At 42.8% G+C, this 20,151-nt stretch overlaps 1 protein-coding gene across 1 annotated transcript in view; it reads left to right on the forward strand.

Moving 5' to 3' along the window:
• Positions 1-5,504: 5,504 nt before the first annotated feature.
• The window catches only part of TOX3 (TOX high mobility group box family member 3), a 96,434-nt gene continuing 81,787 nt past the window's right edge, over positions 5,505-20,151 (forward strand). The window contains exon 1 of the mRNA XM_083626051.1: positions 5,505-6,841. Within this exon, the coding sequence (XP_083482177.1) occupies positions 6,740-6,841 (102 nt within the window). The 5' untranslated portion in view covers positions 5,505-6,739. The remainder of the gene's footprint in view (positions 6,842-20,151) is intronic.

Raw genomic sequence — 20,151 nt, forward strand, 5'->3', positions numbered from 1 at the left:
ACGCCATGGAAGGTAACGCAATGGAGTCCAGAAAACTTAAGTGCTTCACTTGAGAAATGGAACATTCACACATTCTGAAAATAATGGAAAACAAAAGATTCACGTGCATAATTATGGATTAGACTGTTATCCTGCTTTTTAAAAAAATAGATTAGATTGTTATCATCCATATATCAAAATATACAGTATGACCCAATAAAATGCACATTCAGATACATACCAAGAAGTGTATTAAGTCTAACTGCAATAAATTAATAAAGAGAACTGCATGTATGCTATAGGGGTTACCTCCGTTTCCTAGGTCTCAAAATCACCTCCATCACAGCTCACTTGACTTTGCTTAGACATGCCTTTTTCATGCAAATTCTCCAATCTTGCTCGTCAAACATTTAATATTTTGAATATACTCCTCCAATATCCATCATAAAGAGGCAGAGCTACTCAATAATGCTTTGCGGCTGGAGTATTGTGAAGTCGCCACAAAGGAATGGGTTGGTTTTTCCCCTCTTTCATTCAGGTCGTAAGGTCAAGCTTTGCTGGATTAATTTTGCAGAGTCCCTTTGTTATAAATAACAAACAAGGTCATTTATTTTCATTTCCTTGTTTCTAATTGCATAGATCTCCTTTGGAGTATGAACTCACTAAACAGGTGGCTGAAATGATGGGAAGCAGGAGAGGGAAGACTTGAAACGGTTCCAGAAAAGAAGCCCCGTCCCACTCTAGTCAAGCAGCAGTGATGAGTTTGAGGTTTAACTCCTAAGCAGGCTATGCACCTGCTTACAAAGCAAGGAGTATTCACACTCAAGGAAAACACAGATCCATGTAAATGGGGAGCAGAAAGGATGAAGCTTCTCCCCCCCCCCATTGTTGAATACTTTGCTGGTGTTTTGTAAAATTTAGCATTGTTACAGCGTAAAGGGAGGGTAACGCATTAGTGAGGGCAACCAATATCTTCTTTGTATTATTTTACAGCCAATTCCTAAATGAGCTTTCTCAGAAGTAGGACAATAATTTATCTCTGTAGCATTAAGTAAGAAAACACTTTTTTAAAAAGGGAGAATTACACTGGAATTCTAAAGCTGGAGCAAGACACCGTGGCAAGGGTGTAGAACTCACATCTAAGGATGGATGTACGTGTCAATTTCAGTTTTATTCAACTTATTCAATTCCTCATTTTCCCAATTTTAAATTCAATTTCTTCACATTTCTGCAGCAAATTTTAAAAGAAATCTTCATGAAATTTAGTGCGAATTTCTCCCGATATACACATTTTTATTCAATTTTTACTAATATGACATTTTTACAAGCAATTTTCCATGATAAAATGCATTTTTGCACACCATCTTTACTAATTTATGCATTTGTATGCAAACTATCCGCTAATATATGCTGGTTAGTGCATCTTGATTGATGGGAGATCTTTACCACAAAATTCAGAGAAGTGTAGATTTAAAAGGATGTTGTGTTTCAGTTTGCATATTGGTTCAAGAAGTACAAATTATGCTGTTTCTCATTAAAACTGAATTGTCCCCCCTCTTCTCTGCAAATCGTAGCTATACAAAAGTGGCATCACCACACTTTGAATTTCCCCACTGCTGTGCCACTATATCGACTGTGGCGATGATGCCATGTCATGCTTTTTCTTTTTAACAAGATGTTACTTGGGCAAAAGAAGGATAAAATGCTGGGCTCCTGTTTTTGCATCAACTCTGCATCTGCCAAAACATTTAGTTCTAGCCACAGGATGCTAACTTCATTCCAGAACTAGGGGCGAATGGAACATTTGCTTGCTTTGATTTTGGGAGTGAAAGTAGTGCTTACCGGGGGTTGAAATGTTTACCAAACCCAGCTACTCCTTAAGTCAGTTCCCACTCTGGTGCTCCCCCCCCCATTTTTAGGATTATCAAAACAGATAGTCTTGGAATAATTATCCAGCCAATTGGGGAAATCATGCAGTCAATGTGATAATGGCATTATGCAATGTAGCTGATCAGCTTAGGTCACAAAGTATTCCCATATCCCTACATAAGTTTTTATTGGGGTCAAGATTTAATTTTGGAGATGCTCAGTTTCTGCTGTTATTGGTATTGTATTCTTGCATTGCTATTGTTAGGCCTTATTATGAATTATGTGGGGATTGCTTAATTTTATTGCATACTTACTGATATGTTTTCATTTACTGTTTACAATTACAGTACTCCCATTTTGTTATACTTTTGTAATTATGTAAATATTTGCATGTTGTAAGCTGCCTTGAACATTGTTTTAACCATGGAAAGGCAGCATAATGGCAGTAATGTCACAAAGAAAATTTAGAGTGAGGACTTTTCAGTTCAGCGCTGCCCTCCCTCTGAATAAGTGAATAAATTTGTTCTCTTTCGCAGCTCTTCCTTCTTGAAAAAAAAGAAGGGGATTTTTACCATCAAGTTTTACCATAAAAGTTTTCATAAAAACTGTTTGCATTTTCAGCTGAACCCTATCACACACTTTATTCTATACTTACACAAACGAATCAGAAGAGCCTGCTGAATCAGGCCAATGGTCCATCTAGTCCAGCATCCTGTTCTCACAGTGACCAACCAGAGTTTCCAGATACTGGTACCTCTTCTTACAAGGTACAATCAAATGCACATGAAATTCATTGCCTGCATTCACACTAAGGTTACCAGATGTCCCCGTTTCCCGGGGACAGTCCCTGGATTTGCAAATCAGTCCCCATACAAAATCCATTGAAGTTGAAAAGTGTCCCTGGATTCATTGAAAAAAATCTGGTAACCTTAATTTACACATTACTAAACACATATTTAGTAATGGCTAAGATAACAAGGGAAACATTTTATCTGGTCAGATGTTTAGACAAACAGGAGTGCTGTTGAGATCAGGTAATTTTTTGCAAGAATTTCCCAGGCCATACTGATTTATTTACTAACCTGATCAAAATGTTAAAGTGTGAAAAGAAAACTTCTGTGTGAAGAACTTTTACACTCCCTGCCAAAGAACAGAGAAACAAAAATCCACTGCAGAAATGACCCAGTATTGACTTTTATTGCCAGGAACACATATCTTCCTCATGTGCAATATTTCTATCATTTTTACTCCATATCAGTAATCTTATCGAAAGTCAAGTCTTCCTCATTCACATCAGTCACTCTTTCCCAGTCCCCAAACTCTCCTGTTGGGATTGAGAGCTACCATCCCCCACTCCATGGGGGTAGGAGTGTTAAGCCAAAGGATGAATGGACACTGCAGCATCAATACCACTGACGTGTGTAATACTATGAAAAGTATCCAATGCTGCCTGGCCTCAGCACTCCTGACACTATGACAAATGTTTCTTCCCTTCAATTACAGGGCCAGTTTCAGGCTGCAGTTCTATACACACTTAACCTGGAAGTTAACTACCACTGAACTCATATGATTGTACTTTAGTTATGGATAGTTGTGATTTAGGACATGTAAATTCCGCTTTCTGGAAAGAACACACAACAGAGTCTAGCAGAAGTATGCTGTTATGTTTTTACTAGTGAGAATGGTATGTGTTTTACAAAGTTACTGAACATCATTTTTTTCAGTGGGCTTTCTTTTTTTAACTTCCTTTCCACTCTGAAAATTCTGTTGTTATCTTCTACAAAAACCAGAGCACTTGAAATGTTTGAAATATCAAATATTTGTCTGGTCTATGAGGAAGTGCCCTCATTACTGCCATTGTTCTATAGTTGACCACTGAAAAAGAAATGTTGTTATTAAGCTTCTGTGTGATGCTAAATGTGTGTGGAAGGGTGGACCTGGATGTATGAAAATGGTCCTTTTAAAATGGAAATGCACTGATGTGCACTAGATATGGCTCTGCCAAACTTTTCTTCTTGAATTGAATGCAAGGCTGAGGAGGGATCTGATCAACTTACAAATGATTACACAAGCAAATGTATGGCTTGGGACCATAGAGTGGCGGTCCCAGGTTCAATTCTTGGTGTCTCCAGGTAAGGCTAGGAAAGTTGGAAACCCTGAAGAGCTGCTGCCAGTCTGGGTAAGTTACTAGTTTTCAGAAACCACAGGCGGGCAGAGTGCTGTGTGCTCATGTCTAGCTTTCCACAAGTATCTGTGATAGCAGGATACTGGACTAGGTGAGCCTCTGGGCTGTTCCAGCAAACTCATCTTATGTTCTTATGTAGACAATGATGAGCAAGATGGACCAATGATATGTCCTATGTTCAATCCCTGGCATCTCCAGGTTGGGCTTGGAATAGCATAAACCCTGTTGAGCTAGATGACCCAATGGCCTCTCTCAGTATAAAGCACCATCCTGCATGGAAGATTCATGTTACTTTCTACTCTCAACTGTTTTCATTATAAGCCACAGATGGGAGAACCTCAGGCCTAGGGGCCAAATGTCCCCTCTTGCCTTCAGTACTCTCCCTGGGGCATCCCTCTCAACGACCCTGGCTTTGAGAATTCATTGAGAATGCTTCTTGTTCTGTGCATGTTGATGCACACCCAGCACTTGTTGGCTGCAGCACCCATGGAGATTTCCATATATGGATGAACATCACAGAGAGAAGTTAAGAGTCAGATTAGGACCTGGAAGACCAGGGTTCAAATCCCCCACTGGGGCATGAAGTTCACTGAATGGCCTTGGGTCAGTCACTATCTTCAAGCTTAACCCTACCTCACAGGGTTGTTGTGGCGATTAAATGAGGAGGGGGAGAAGGACCTTGTGTACCACCTTGAACTCCTTGGAGAAAAAGGCAGGATATAAATGCAATAAATAATTTTTAAAAATGCACATTACTTGTTTCATCACCCAGTGTATTCGTATATAAGTGGGGAGCAGGATTGTGTGTGTATCACCTGAATACATTTGTTATGATGTTTGAAAGAGCCCCATATATCCAGCTCTCTATCACATTTTCTCCATGCTGGGTTTCTGGGGGCTGGGGAAGCACTCCAGGTGCACAGAGTACATGTATAAAACGAACCTGCGGAGGTTAGATGCTCAACAATCCTGCTCCCACCTACCACCTTCCTTTATCCTTACAACGGACAAATTTGTTAAAAGAACAGAAGACCGCGGGTGAAAACTCGATGGAGGAGCGTTAGATTGGAGGCAACACTAAGTCAAAGCCCGCTTTAGGGTGCTCTACCCAGCTCAGACTGGTTCCCACGTTCAAGGGGTTACAAAGGCTTCCCTTCAGATGCCCGCCTGCGAGCCAGCCTACCCTCTTCCTCTCTACCAATAGAAATCTGCTGCAGACATACACGTGTATTACACTCTCTTCATTTCCCCTTCCCTGGCGGCCCGGCAAGCTCAGAGGAGTGAACCCCAACCCCGCAGCAAAGCACTGCCGAAAGTTCTGGCAGCGGTGCGTAATAGACCCATGGTCCCCATTCACACGTGCACTTGTCTCCCCCCTCGCGGCTCCCCTCCTCTGCGCACGTGCGCTTCGGTTTCCTCTCCCCCCCCCCAACCTTCGAAGCAGCCGGCCGGCCGGCCAAGGAGCGCGCGCGGGAGGGCGGGGCGGGAGAGAAGCGAGCGGGCCCCGTCCCCTTTGGACGCGAGCGCGAGGTAACCCTCCTCGGCGGTGTGCTGCTGAAGGGAGCGAGAAAGCAAGGAAAAAAGAGGGGGGGCAGTACTGCCAGAGAGCGAAGCGGCGGCGAAGAACCCGGCGACCCCACCACCAAGTCCCCCCTTCAGCCTCATTCAAGTTGGGCGGTGCCAAGAGCAGCCACCACCGTCGCCCCGCTTTTGGAGCACTTTTGGGGCGTGTGTGTGCTTGGAGACAGCGAAGCTGCCTGCCGCGCGACCCTCCCTCTCCGCAGCTATTCGGGGCTCCTTTTCTTTGGCGCCTTCTTTCTCCCCTCACGAGTTCCTCTGCCCTTTCTCTCTGTCCACACACGCACACAAAACAGTCACTTCCAGAAGAGGGGAAGGGAAAAGAAAGAGACACATACAGAGAGAGAGAGAGAGAGAGAGAGAGAGAGAGAGAGAGAGAGAGAGAGAGACCCTTGCGCCGGCTGCCTCGGCGGCGGAGCGCGCGCCCGCCCGCGCGCCCGGTCGCCGTTCCCCCCCTCTCCTGAGGCAGGCGGGAGGAGGGGGCCCGAGAGAGAGAGAGAAGCCGAGAGAGTGAGAGAGAGCCGCTGCTTCTGCTTCTTTCTCTCCTCAGAGCCGGGCGCGTGGCTTCTTTGTGTGGTGCAGCTGGTTCTGGAGGCAGAGAGAGAGAGAGGCAAAACCCGGGGGCTTGCCATTGGAGGGGGGTGGGGAAAGAGAGAGAGAGAGGACTGAGAGAAAGCTTTCGCCCCACTTCTCCAGAGGCGCGAGAGGCTCCCCCTTCTTGCTCCCCCCTCACCTTCGCCTCACCTGTGCCTCTCCTTCCCCGCCTTCGGCTCACCTGCCGCTCTGCCCCCTCCCCTCCCCCGTCTCTATCATCCCATCCCTTGTTTGTTTTTGTCCCCCCCCTTCTCTTTCTCCCTCCTCTTCCCTCCCTCCTTGTCCTCCAGGAAGCTTCGCCTCTTTCCACTTCTCGCAGATTCCCAAACAACTTGAGCAACGTTCTTCCCTCCAAACCCGGGCACTTTTTTATTTGTTTTTATTTGGAAGGTGGATCTATTGAGAGCCTCTCAGAACTTCACCCCTTTTTGGACCACACGGACCTCCTCTCTTTAACTCTTCTTCCATCCAACACCCCCTTCCTTCCCCACCCCCCCTGCCCCAAACAACCCCCCCCCCCCCCATCCCTTCAACATGGATGTAAGATTTTATCCTGCTGCATCTGGAAGCTCCCTTCCTGGAGACCCTTCCAATCTGGACTTTGCCCAGTGTTTGGGTTACTACAACTACAACAAGGTGACTACTTCTTTAATTCCTCCCCACTTTTCTTGTTTTATACCTTTGTTTCTGGTGTGCCTCTTTAGTTTTCCTCATAATATTGTGCCTGGTGGTGCTCTGTTTTGCGGTAGTATATTTTTTGTTTTAGGGGGTAGGTGGAACGAGGGGGAAAGGGCACTGCAACTACTGAAACTTTCTTTCCCTGATGTTAAATGGGGCAGCAATTTTTTAATCAAAACTTTCTCAAGTGTTCTCTCCAACGCTACCGCCTCGCTGCTCCTTTCCATGGCCTGTACAAAAAGCCATCTCTGGCTCCTGTTGTTGTTGTTGCTGTTGTTGTTGCTGCTGTTGTTGTTACTACTTCCCCTCCCCAACTTTGGAGGGATAATCCCTTATCATTTTCTCACAATTCTTTTGAAATAAAGCACAGTTTCCCTTGTAAACACACACATACAAATGTAGGGCTTGCGGAATAGCTACTATTTCATTGGCCGTGGGGGGAAATTGCTGATGAAGGGAAAGTGTGTGCATGGTGTATCCGGGCAAAAATGGGCTTGTGCAGTTTGCAAAGATGCTGCTTTCTGCTTTACTTGGAATCCCTGGAACAATGGGCAGTTTTTGCTGAGGCTCTAAGAAGTACTTTGGGAATTGCAGCCAGTGAGCAGCTGCCACTATTGTCTGCCTTTCTTTCTTTCTTTCTTTCTTTCTTTCTTTCTTTCTTTCTTTCTGTTTGTTGTGTTGTATTTATTTTTTAAAAATCTTAATTTTTTTTAAAAAAAGTCAGATCTATTTCTTTTCTTACAGTCCTTGGTATTTAGAGTAGGATAAAATGTAATGCTGATCAGAGATTGTGCATTGCTGCCCACTCCCCCCCCCCAACTCATTTGGGTCCCACTTTTTTCACATTCCGCCACAGTTAAGACATTAACTAAGGCATTAGTTCTGACAAAGCATGCTTGTGTGGAGTTTTATTGAAATCTGTGGGATCCACATCCCAGAAAAAAAATGTGTTTAGGATCTGGGTGCCAAAGGTCATTCCAAGTGGGAATTAGTTCAGTGGATGCATGATTCCTTGCCTGCTAACGTTACAAAGCAAGCGAATTGTTTCATTTGACTTGTTTGTCTGCCGGAGAAGCTGTTGGTACTACTTAGCTCCATGGCTTATTTACATCTTTCTTGTGGCAGTTTATAGATGAGAAGGCAGATGTAGCAGCAGCAGTCAGCAGAAGAGAAGGGCACTCCCTGCCCTAAATGCATTTTACAAATAATAATAAAAAATGTTTCAACCACAGCTAGTCTGTTTTTGCCAACAACCGGGAAGGAACAGGGAAATGCAAACTTAAAGAGAGACATGGTGACTCATGCTATTCTGAAAGGGACTTCACTGTTTGCATTAGGCTGTGTCAATAGCTCACAGAGTTATTAGCACGGGGCCTTCATACATGTATATAAAGATCCCTTTCATGGCTAGCTGTCTCTCTCCTCCACCACCACCACCACCATGCTGCCTTTGCCCAGCCTCTGGGGCCCCTTGTGAGATACTGCCTGTTGAGATACTGTGCAAATGGTTAACTGAATGAAGAATGTAATGATGATTACCTAGGTAATGCATGAGAAAAAGGAATTGGTCAGGGGTGGGAAGACGGAATTTTCAAAACAGTATCTGTGGTTATCAAAAGTTTCTTACTAGGGGATTGCTTGAAAAAAGGATGTCACCAAAGCAAGCTCTTTTTTAAAGAAGGCTCTGTTTTCGAATGTGCTTGGTCAGGCATGATGGTCATGTTTGATGGAAGCTGAACTGGTGTTTGCCAGTATACCAATTCCTTTTCACCAAGGTTATGTTAAGCTGCTCCTGGAGAATGCATGCCTGAGCGTGCTCTTGGGAGATACACCACTGAGAATATGAGCACGCTGCTGCCTTGATAGTATGAAAAAGGAAAAAAAGAGAGAGAGGAGGGACTCAACACAAATTAGGGGCTAGAGCATCACCTTTGATTTTTAAGAGTTTTCAATGCTCTGAATAACTCTGCACAGTCGCTTGTTAGGGCAGCCAAATGTATAAAGTCACCATCATTTAGAGAATGGCTAAATGTTTGCTGCACTTTGTATTAATTCATGAACATTTTTTGAGCTAAACTACATACCAGCCATATTTTTTTGTTTGGCTATTTATCCTTGGTGATAATGAAAAGACACTGTGTACATTCTTCTTCGTTTGCTATGTGCCTCTACAGAGTGTGCCTCTACAACATGTGAATGGCTCCAAAATTAGAAATTTGCAGAAGCAGACCAATTGTAGGTACCTTTTGAATAATGTTCTATTGTATCTTCAGCATCACGAGGAAGGAAAGTGTGAAACTGCTGTTGGATACCATTTCTTACAACACCAATCTCCTCAAAACAAAACCAAAAAAAACACTAAACTGGTAGGAAGCTATTAACTCTGTTGCACTTTTCCTGCCCCTGTTAAAAAAACACTTGTATTGCCAACTTGCAATTAAGGTGGAGGATGGATATGACTTGGGCTGTGATCCTAAACACACTTTGAAATAAAGATCATTGAAATCAATAAGCTTTGTAGGAAAATATGTTTAGGAACAGGATGTTAAGACGATAATTTTATTGCACTTTTAAAAAGTAAGTTTACTATGGGTTTACTCTAGGGTAAACAGTTTGAAGCCAGTGGTTGCAAATCTCATTCTGATTCATATAGTTTTAAACCACAGATGGTTGGGTGGTTGATGACTTGTTCAGATGAACCTTGCTTCTTTCTTTTGCTGAGCTCATCCAAGCTGCTCCTGGTTGCTTTGTCATCTAAAATGCCTTTGCATTAGTGTATTTTTACATACATAGCTATTAGCTGACGTTCTTAAGATGTGTATCCACCATTTGTAACAATGTTGCAGCAATGTTAGTAGTTGCATTGCAAATAAAAATCAGTGTCTAAGGCAATAATACTGTGGACCATAAGAACCAACTCCTAGGGGCCAATGTCTCTTTGGCCCACCCAATAAAATATTTGAGGGGGCTGCCCCCCGAAACTTGATGGGCATTGCCATTCAAATGGTGTACGTGTGCCACATCATGTGATCAGTTATGCAGGACAGGGCTTACCTGCCCCCCCTTCAATATTTTGTTCAAGTTGGCATTCCTGCTGTAGTCATTGCAAAGCTTAAGAACAGGCCAGCAGTATTGACTGGCAACATAGTAGGGAGGACATTCTTCTACATATAGTTGAATACAATGGGCAGTAACACAAAATACATCATTTGTGTGTGTCTAGAATAGCTCATGGGTTAGAGCAGGCTTCCTCAACCTCGGCCCTCCAGATGTTTTGAGACTACAATTCCCATCATCCCTGACCACTGGTCCTGCTAGCTAGGGATCATGGGAGTTGTAGACCAAAAATATCTGGAGGGCCGCGGTTGAGGAAGCCTGGGTTAGAGTAACTTCAGGAAAATCTGAATTTAATAGGATTTGTTTAGAGTGAATGCTCTGAGGCTAGGCAATTGTGCAAGGCTTCATTGTACGTGTTCATAGTTAAGAAGTTTATGCTATTTGGGTTGTATATGGACTACTAGGGATTGAGTGGCTTTGTCCTTGCCTCATCCTTGCTACATTTCTAGTGTACCATATTAAGACATTATAATGTGAAAGTTCAGTCCAGTTTGATGGTAGGGTGAAGTTGATGGGGTTGTTCCAGAGTTACTGGTTTCAGAAGTTTGCATTTGCAGGTCCATCTGCAAACTAGTCAAATCTCATTAGGATTGGTGCTTCATCTGGTTTATAGCCAAATAAATACTGTTGCACCAATCTAGTAGGACAGATTTTTCTCTTCTCCTTCCCATGGAAAAATATACAGCAGGGAGCACAGGAACCTGCCTTACACCAGAATTTTTGTTTGTTCAAACCAGTATATTCACTCTTACCTAGCAATGGCTCTTCTGGGTCTGAGGCAGATGTTTTTTTCCCACATTACCTGCTACTTGATCCTTCTAACTCAGAAGTGTGAAACCTGTGGCCCTCTGGATATGGCTGGACTACAATTCCCATCACCCCTGACCATGCTGGCTGTGGCTGATGGGAACTGGAGTCAAATAACATCTGGACATCTGGTCACAAGTTTCCCAACCACTTTTCTAACTAGAGATGCCAGGGGCTCAACTTCTGACTTTGGCTTGCAAAACATGTGCCCTACCACCGAGGTGCATGCATGCTACCTCTGAAGTATGCCCTCTTCCCTGGCACACACACTCTGCTGAGCTTTTGAGAATGTTTCTCTGTTAAAGCTTGCTTTGGAACAATCATATTGAAGGATGGCATCTAAATCTATAAAACACATGAATGATGGTGGGTAGGGGGAGAGAAGCAGGTGGCACTAGGTTCTAAGTGTATCTCTCCCACCCTACAACTGATGATCAGTTAAGGGATAGTAGCAGACAGGCTGACACCCCATTCACTTGATCAACAATGCCACCATGAGTATGTTGGTGTCCTTTTGGGGACATTATGTCTTTGCTACCCCCCTCTCATACACTCTCAAACAACTGGGTTGATCTGGAAAAAGACTGTATGTGGCATAAGCTAAATTGCTGCATGCTGTGGGTTGTGGCACACTGCTTTCATAAATAGACAATTTTGGGGGGGAGGGAGAGGGAGAGCGATAATACAGATGATGTTTCACAAGACAAGGCACAGCAAATGAGTTTCTGCAGCTGCAGTTAACTAAAACATTCAATGCAAACACCACAGTTGGGTAAATAGATGGTACAGATAAAAGAAGGAGCAGATGGCCAATGGATGCTTGTATAGCTTGCAGTGCGAGGCTTGGCTATATCGCTACACTGTGGTGACCCTTTACCTGCTTACGCTCTGTAACCAGGAAGAACCATTTAATTTTCCCCACTTTCCTGCCTATGGAACCTGCCTAAACTTTCACCCTGTGTAAGATGGAGAGCAACAGTTGCTATCCGTGTGGCATTGTTTCCTAGGGGTTGGGCTGCAGTACAGCCTGTAGCCTTGTACATTCTGTATGGTTTTACTCTTCCTACAGTAACAGCTAGGATAAAACTGAAAGTGGGGCATGATTTCCATGAATCCTTTTGGCTGGTGGGGTGGAGAGGGGAAACAATAAGACTAAAATGCAGCTTTTTCACATTTCATCTGAAAAGCATCAACATCTTTGTAATGATAGACTCTTGAGACTATTAGGCTAATTTTTCCACAGAAGATCTATGCAGTGCATTTACCTTGAATAGTGTGCACTCAATTTTAATATAGACTAGACTAGTTTGTCATCTCAGAATTTTTAGTCCTGCCAAAAGGGAGGTAAAGGGAGATAATATGAGTGTGTTGAGGTCAAAGGTTGAACGTTACTGCATCTTTATGTGGGGCAACTTTGAAGAGTGTGTGATGAATCTATATCTTCACTGAACTTTCCAGGAGACTTTTGTTAAGTTCTTCCTTATTTTTTCAGTAAAACGAACTGTGTATCATTTTCTACCACTTTTGGAAAGATAGCTTTAAATTGGTGTTTTATCAAACTGTGTTCTGGAGAACTTGGTGGCTTCCCTGGATGCTCATCAGAGGTTCTTCAATGAAACAATCAGTAATGGTGGATAGGTTTTCCTAGAAGTTAAGCTGCCCATCACTACTTAGGCCCTCTCTGCAATACACATTTAAATCAGTATCATGCCACTTTAAACAGGCATGGCTTCCCACAAAGGATCCTGAGAACTGTAGTTTGTTAAGGGCACTGAAAGTTGTTAGGAGACCCCTATTCTGCTCCCAGAGCTACAAAATACAGAGTGGTTTAACAATCTATCCCTTTGCCCAGAGAACTCTAGGAGTTGTAGCTCTGAGCTGGTATTTTTGCTTTGTTGAGTACTTATGTGGGTGTTGTTGATTTTTTGCTTTTCTTGATAAATAAGTCTGCTGTCAAAATAGCTAAGGAGGTAAGCACAAGCTCCCTGTATTCTAACATGAAGAGAGGTGGCAACAATTCTGGCTTAAGCTAATTTACCCCAGGGAAAATGTCACAAATACTTAACGATGCAAACAAGCCATGCGGGACCATGACATACTGCTGCGCACTTGGTAACTAGGTGTTGGTTACCACGCAGGAGAAGCATCAGCTGCTGGTGGTTGATTTTGTGAAATCGACAGGAAGCTACCTAAACACACTGAGAGGAATGCCAGTGCCTGTGACTGTAACTGTATGGACCTCTAAAGGTTTGTCTTTAATAGAGGAATTAGCAATCGGATCACACACACTGCCCTGGACAAACATCTTGTTTCAGATGTGTACAAATGGCAACTCGATAGGAGTCTAGTGGCTCCTGTGTAACAGGACATCATATTACAGTGTCAAGCTTTGTGGCTTTCACACCCATATCCTCAACTGGCCATGTTTAATGTGATAGTGTATATATGCTATATAGCCTAAGGCAGGCTTCCTCAAACTCTGCCTTCCATATGTTTTGAGACTACATTCCCCATCATCCCTGACCACTGGTTCTGCTAGCTAAGGATCATGGGAGTTGTAGGCCAAACACATCTGGAGCCCCTAGGTTGAGGAAGCCTGGCCTACGGTAGTGAAACCACCAAGAGTTTGAGCCAACACTATTGCAAAGTATTCAACTGAGTGCACAGTATAGCCAGCAAGTCATTCATATTTCCAAATGGTTTGGGGCTGATTTTTCTTGACTTGTTCTGACATGGTGCTGACTTGGTGCAGGAGCATAGGAAGTATTGTGATTTTATATTTTTTAGTGCACGCAGCTTCCTATTTATTTAGACAATATGTTAGAGATTGGTTCGTTCTGATGATGCTACAATTTCTGTTTTCTGCGGTTTGCTTTTTACTGTTTTAAGCTTGGACATTTTGTGAACTGCATCAAATATGTTTGCCCAGAGAAGTCTATATACCAACCAAATAATTGTCATTTCCTGTCTTGTTTTTAATGACTAACTAGATGTTCTACATAAAAAGGGACATTTTTCAGATTGCTTGTTGGCAGCTGTACTTTCTTTGTGTGGTGTTCAACATTTTGATCTACTGGATAGTGTTTGCTCTTGTGAAGCTGATATGAATTGGCTTTTGGGTTTGTTACCTGGTCTTATGAGTGCTCTGATGAGTATTCATTGCATCACGTTATTTCCAGACTCAAATTACATTCATTAGTAGCTAGCACAATGTTTCTCCAACTTCCAGAAGTTGGGTCCTTTGATAAAAACCTATGCTTTGGTCTCCCTGAAGTTGAAACAAACTATCTGTCCCCAGGTGACATGCATTAATTTTGCTTCTGAATATGAGAATTTGCAAATTGAGACATTACTGCAAACACTGGCACCCAAAGTGGAATGAAGCAGTATGTCTCTAAGCCACTGCCCTTTTAAAAACCTTGCAAAGGGAAACCTTAAAACAAAGCAGTGACTCTTCTTCCCAAGTCAGATTGCCAGTCACCCCCACAAATCTCATACACATCAGTTAGAGTCCAGTGCCATGGGATGGTTATTTTAACTTGTGCTCATAACCGGTGGGGGAATTATAAAGCTGTATCTAATGTCTGCTGGCGCAAGGACTTTTGCACTAGCAGATGTTCAAGTTTTCATGTTGTGCAACATAATCCAATACAACAGTTGCTCTAGCAGAAACTCATTATTCAACAGATTGCACAATCTATTGTACAGCAAAAGTTACCAGCAACATTCAACTTGTGCAAAACATTTTGTCAGCCAAACAGGTAGGACACTATAGGACTTTAACTTAGTGCTACATTACACACAAGCCTAAGACTCTGTGTGCATGAAGATGATATTTCTCCCTAGATTTTTGCACTCCCTTTCCAAGTGCACCTCCAAAGGGAATGTTATCAAGACATTATGAAGCTGAGCTGTTATTAATCACCAGTGAACTCAGTTTGTTCTGCTAGATTGATGCAGCTAATTTATTGAGATAGTATACACTGATTTGTCCAGTGCAACTCAGAATTCTTTCTTCCTGGCCAAGTGTCAGTGAGAGAGCCTTCTGCAGCTATTCGTCTATTCTGTTCTTCTAGTAAATAATTGACAAGCATCATGTCAACCATTAATAAAAACACACATTTCTACTATTCTGAGACCCTATACTGATTATCACTTCCATGGAAGGGGTTACAACCATTTTGAATATGGCTTTATTGAATTGTATTATTTTGATGAATTTGTTGCTGCTGTTTGCTTTATTTATATGCTATTGCATTTGATAGTATAATGATTGCAATAGTTGGTGGTGGTTGTTTTCTTTATTTAAAAAATGCTATTGTGATTAGTGTGAGCTACTTTGAGCTCAACATTTGTTGTTGGGAAAACAGAATACAAATATCAAATTAAATCAAAATATTTCATTATCAGTAGCACTTAACCTGTCCATCTGTGTTGGATTTTATAACTGCTGGATTGGTTACATTTATTTATGGTTTTATTGAGTTGTCGTTTGTATATTTTAATTGTATCTATTTTACTGTGCAGAGCAGTGGTAGATACCTCTGAAAGAACATAAAGCAAAGAAGAGAGTAGGGCATAATGTAGATACTTGGGGACCTTGTACCTCTGCATGAAAATGATCAAGGGTATAGTGGCAAAAGGCAGTGGTGTCATAGGAAGTTCATCATTGTCCCTAAAAAGGAGCCTCTTAGCAGGACAACAAACTTAGATGAAATAACTGGTGACTAGCATACATTCCAAAAGAATAGAAGGAAGTGGATGGTGATGATGATGATTACTAATTTGATGTATTGCCTGCCTTTCATCCAAAGCCCCTAGGGTGGTTTAAAACAATTTAAAATACAACATTAAAAATGATTTAAAACAAATTGCAATCACAAGGATGAGGTAGGTCCTAAAAGTATATATCTTAAAAGGCTGGATTAAAGAGGTGTATCTTCAGCATTCAACAAAAACCATGTTACCAATACACCTCTGTGGGGAGGGAATTTCTTAACTTTGGCACTGCCACAGAGAGTGCGCCCTCCTGGGCCAGCCCCCAAGCTTCTGCAGGCAGTGAAACTACCAAGAGGGGCCTTTTTGTTGATCTCAGCCCCAAGAGGGTCTGAAGGAAAGAAGGTCTTTCAGATATTTTGGGTTGTATTCAACGCTAGTCCTATTCAGAGTAAACCCATTGAAATTAATGAACCTAAGTTAGTGATCTTTGTTAACTTCAGTGAGTAGGACCAGTGTTGAATGTGACCTTTTGGGCTTGAATCATTTAGGGCCTCAAACTAACATGAGCACCTTGAATTGGGCCCAGAATTGAACAGGTAGCCAACAGTGTTCGAAACTCCCATTGTTCTAGGCACATTTTGCGACAGGGAATTTCATTAGTGCAAGCAGTTTTTGAGCTCTGGATGCAGTTCTGCACCTAAGATTTCAGATTAAGACTGCAGAGTAGAAGGAAAGGAGGACCTTTTTCTGCCTTCCCACTTGTGAAGGCTGGAGAAGAGACCCTCTTAAGAATATTAGGGGTGGGGGTGGGGGAAGGACTAGACCATGTGAAAAATAAACATAATATTTTAGTTGCAGTTCATTCATTTTCAGCGTTGTATTCTTGTTATTAAAAAACATGCCTAAACATTCTGTTGTTGCACCCATAACCTAGGTTTAAGGTGCCATTTAGCTCCTAGCTTTCATATCTCAGTTTCTAACACTGGTAGCCAATGCAGATGTTGATTCAAAGTAAGAGATGGAAGAAGAACTGGAGGAAAACATCATGAACAAACTATACATATGAGTGAATCATTGCCTCACAATGGTTCAGAGACAACAAAGATGCTACATTGCTTGCTACACACACGCAGAAGCCATGAAAGACTTTCTGAAGAGGGTTCAATATCTTGCTTAAAACATTTGTGTGCCACTTTAAGGTGGCTGCGATCAGCCTGACCAGGAGCCAGTAAGGTTGTACCTCAGCTGGTTTTGGTGGGAGCCACATTGGGATGTCCGTAAGAGGCCCTACCGACAGGACAGCTATGGATGGTGGGATCTCTGCCATTTGCATCTTTCCTGGATCGATTACCAGCTGCAGTCACTTAGCCCTAATTGAGGACTGGGTCAAGAGGCTTTTTGTGCTTTCTGTAGAATGCTGAACACAAAAGTGGTCCATGATGGTGTCACTGGACAACAAATGGTATTTCTTCTCTGATATCATAATGGAGCTTGCACAGGACAACTGTCATGGCCCCCTCTGGTTGCCATCTCTGGTCCTGTACAGAAAGGGGTAGCCTTGGGCTAGGAAGCTCATTATGGAGTAGGATTTGTTAGAACTTGGAAATATTAAGACCTATGAGCAACACTGGTTAAAGTACTCAAGTATTACCTTCATGAGAATTGTGATGTTTAAATGTCACCATGTTGGTACAAATTGACTGAATAGTTTTAGATCATTTTTAGGACATGTGTTGGCAGGTGATGCCTGCTACTTATGGCATCTGATGTACTGGGATATTTCGCATTTCTGGTCACCAGGGCTAGAAAAGCAACTACGGATCTCTCTATCAAATTGCGACCTTGTCAAAACTGGTTGTCTGCATAACTGCAGGTGGCAAAGAAACACTTGCTGTTGAGCTGTAGGTAGTAGGCCACTATACCTTTTTTCCCTGCCATGGAAATGTTACAAAATATGGCTTTCTAGTGGCTAGTAATCTTCACCCCAGACATAATGTTGGAGTTTGTTTAGACCAGGGATGGGGAACCTGTGGCCTTCCAGATGTTGTTGGACTGCAAGCCTCATCATGCCTGGTCATTGGTCATGCTGGTTGGGGCTGATGTGAATTGGAGTCAAACAATACTACAGAACCACATGATCCTCATTTCTGGATTAGATGTGTGGTAGGGGCATGAAGTCATTCTGCATACTTTGCTAAGATGGTATTCCTGGCAGCATCTCTTTGGTGAGTGTACTGTATGGACTGGCTGATGGTGCAACTTGATTCTAATACTTGCATGCAGTTTAAACTCACCTTTAATTTGCAGAATGATGTAGTGAGCTTGTGCAAGGAACATTTTGCCCTCTAACTGTTAAGTACCATTTTGGGGGGGGTTGATGGGGAATTACCACACGAAAAAGTTGCAAAAATAAGAATAAATTGCACAACATTGAAATATACCAGCTGTTCGACATTCTGCCTCTATCTTGAGCCCTTTTATGGTTTTGCTGATGGGAAACTAATTTTGGGCATTGGCTTTAGTTCAGTAGCTTTTTAAATAAACAACCCTTCTCCCCCTCTTAGTTATTGAGTCAATTACATGCCTTTTGCTGAAAATATTTAGCAGCCACCAAAGTTCTAAACAGTCTGTTAAACAGCCTCAGCTGGCATGCTGCTAGCATGTGCACTTTAAAAATATTAAGTAGTGTGTTTTTATCTTACTGCTGCACTAAACTCCCCCACCTTGTTCGGTGACTGTATGCTATGCCTTGGAAAGGGAAGTTTTCTGGCTGAATACACACCAAACATTTTAAACATAGTTTCCTCCAAAGAATCCTGGGAGATGTAGTTTGCTAAGGGTGTTAGGAATTGTAGCTACATCTCCCACAATTCCTTGGGGGAAGCCATGTGCTTTAACTAAGGAACGTGGGTGGCGCTGTTGGTTAAGCCACAGAGCCTAGGGCAAGGGTAGGCAACCTAAGGCCAGGGGGCCGGATGCGGCCCAATCGCCTTCTCAGTCTGGCCCATGGACAGTCCGGAAATCAGTGTGTTTTTATATGAGTAGAATGTGTGCTTTTATTTAGAATACATCTCTGGATTATTTGTGGGGCCTGCCTGGTTTACATGAGTAGAATGTGTGCTTTTATTTAAAATGCATCTCTGGGTTATTTGTGGGGCATAGGAATTCATTCATTCATTCCCGCCCCCCCCCAAATATAGTCCGGCCCACCACATGGTCTGAGGGATGGTGGACCAGCCCACGGCTGAAAAAGGTTGCTGACCTCTGGCTTGCTGAACAGAAGGTTGGCAGTTTGAATCGCCGCGACGGGATGAGCTCCCGTTTTTCGGTCCCTGCTCCTGCCAACCTAGCAGTTCAAAAGCATGAAGTGCAAGTAGATAAATAGGTACCAATGTGGTGGGAAGGTAAATGGCGTTTCTGTGTGCTGCTCTGGTTCGCCAGGAGCGACTTAGTCATGCTGGCCACATGACCCGGAAGCTGTATGCGAGATGAGTGCCGCAACCCTAGAGTGCCGCAACCCTAGAGTCGTCCGCAACTGGACCTAATGGTTAGGGATCCCTTTACCTTTACTATGTGCTTTAACTGTATGGTGTGTACACCGTCTGTTTGGAGACAATGTTTGTGTTCTTCCATTTTCTGTTGAAAACATTCATCTGTTTAAAGAAAAAATAGTGCCCACATTTGACAGAAGCAGAGATGCCCCCCCCCCCGGTTTTTAGTTTTTCCAGGTTCTGCTCTTCCCACTCATTTACCAGCTCTTCCTTTTCTTTGTGTTGCTTTTGCTTTTTTTGGCTGGGGGGGTGCTTTCTAACGTTTGCTCCTTTTCTTCTTCTTCTTCCTTGAGAACTGCTCATCTTATTCTAGCACCTCCAGGCAGACACTTCTGCCTACAGCTTGTATGATTGTGTGTGTATCCTCTGCATTTGGCCAGAGGGGCTTTTAATTCTGACTTGTTGCCAGCACTGTGGTTGCAGCAGGATAGCTGATTTCATGTATTTGGTTATTTTGGTTGATCACCCACCAGAACTACCTGAAAGCAGCTTTGCATTATTATGGATGCCACATGCAAACCTATTTAAATTGCTCTGGGTGGCAAGCACCATGGCTACAATCCTAATTCCACCTACTTGCAAGTAAGCCCCATTGAATTAAGTAGACATAGTTAGAATTGCAGTGCTAGTTACTTGCATGCTGATGTGGATGGTGTGGCTGGAATGATCTTAACACCAGTGGGAAACTTTCATTTTAGCTTTTTTAATATATAAAATAAAATAAAATTATATGCTGCCTTTTGGAGCATAGCCCACCAGGGGTCGTTCATGGTGTCATAAAAACACAGTCTAAAAATAATCAGAACTGACAGAGGCAGCAATGTTAACAGTTATTAAAAAGGCCAGTTGAGACAGAGACTAATATAGCAGCTAACAGAGCTATATTCTGTAAAATAGTTCTCTGTAACGTAGGAGGCTGCCTTAAAAAGAATCAGACTATTGGGCCATCTTTCTCATTATTGTCTACATTGCCTGGCAGCAGCTCTTCAGGATTTCAGATAGGGCACATTCTCAGCCCTACCTGGAAATGCCAGGTATCAAAACTGGGACCTTCTGCCTTCAAAGCAGATGCTC

This window comes from Podarcis filfolensis, assembly GCF_964270895.1.
Source record: "Podarcis filfolensis genome assembly, chromosome: 8".
Taxonomy (NCBI): domain Eukaryota; kingdom Metazoa; phylum Chordata; class Lepidosauria; order Squamata; family Lacertidae; genus Podarcis; species Podarcis filfolensis.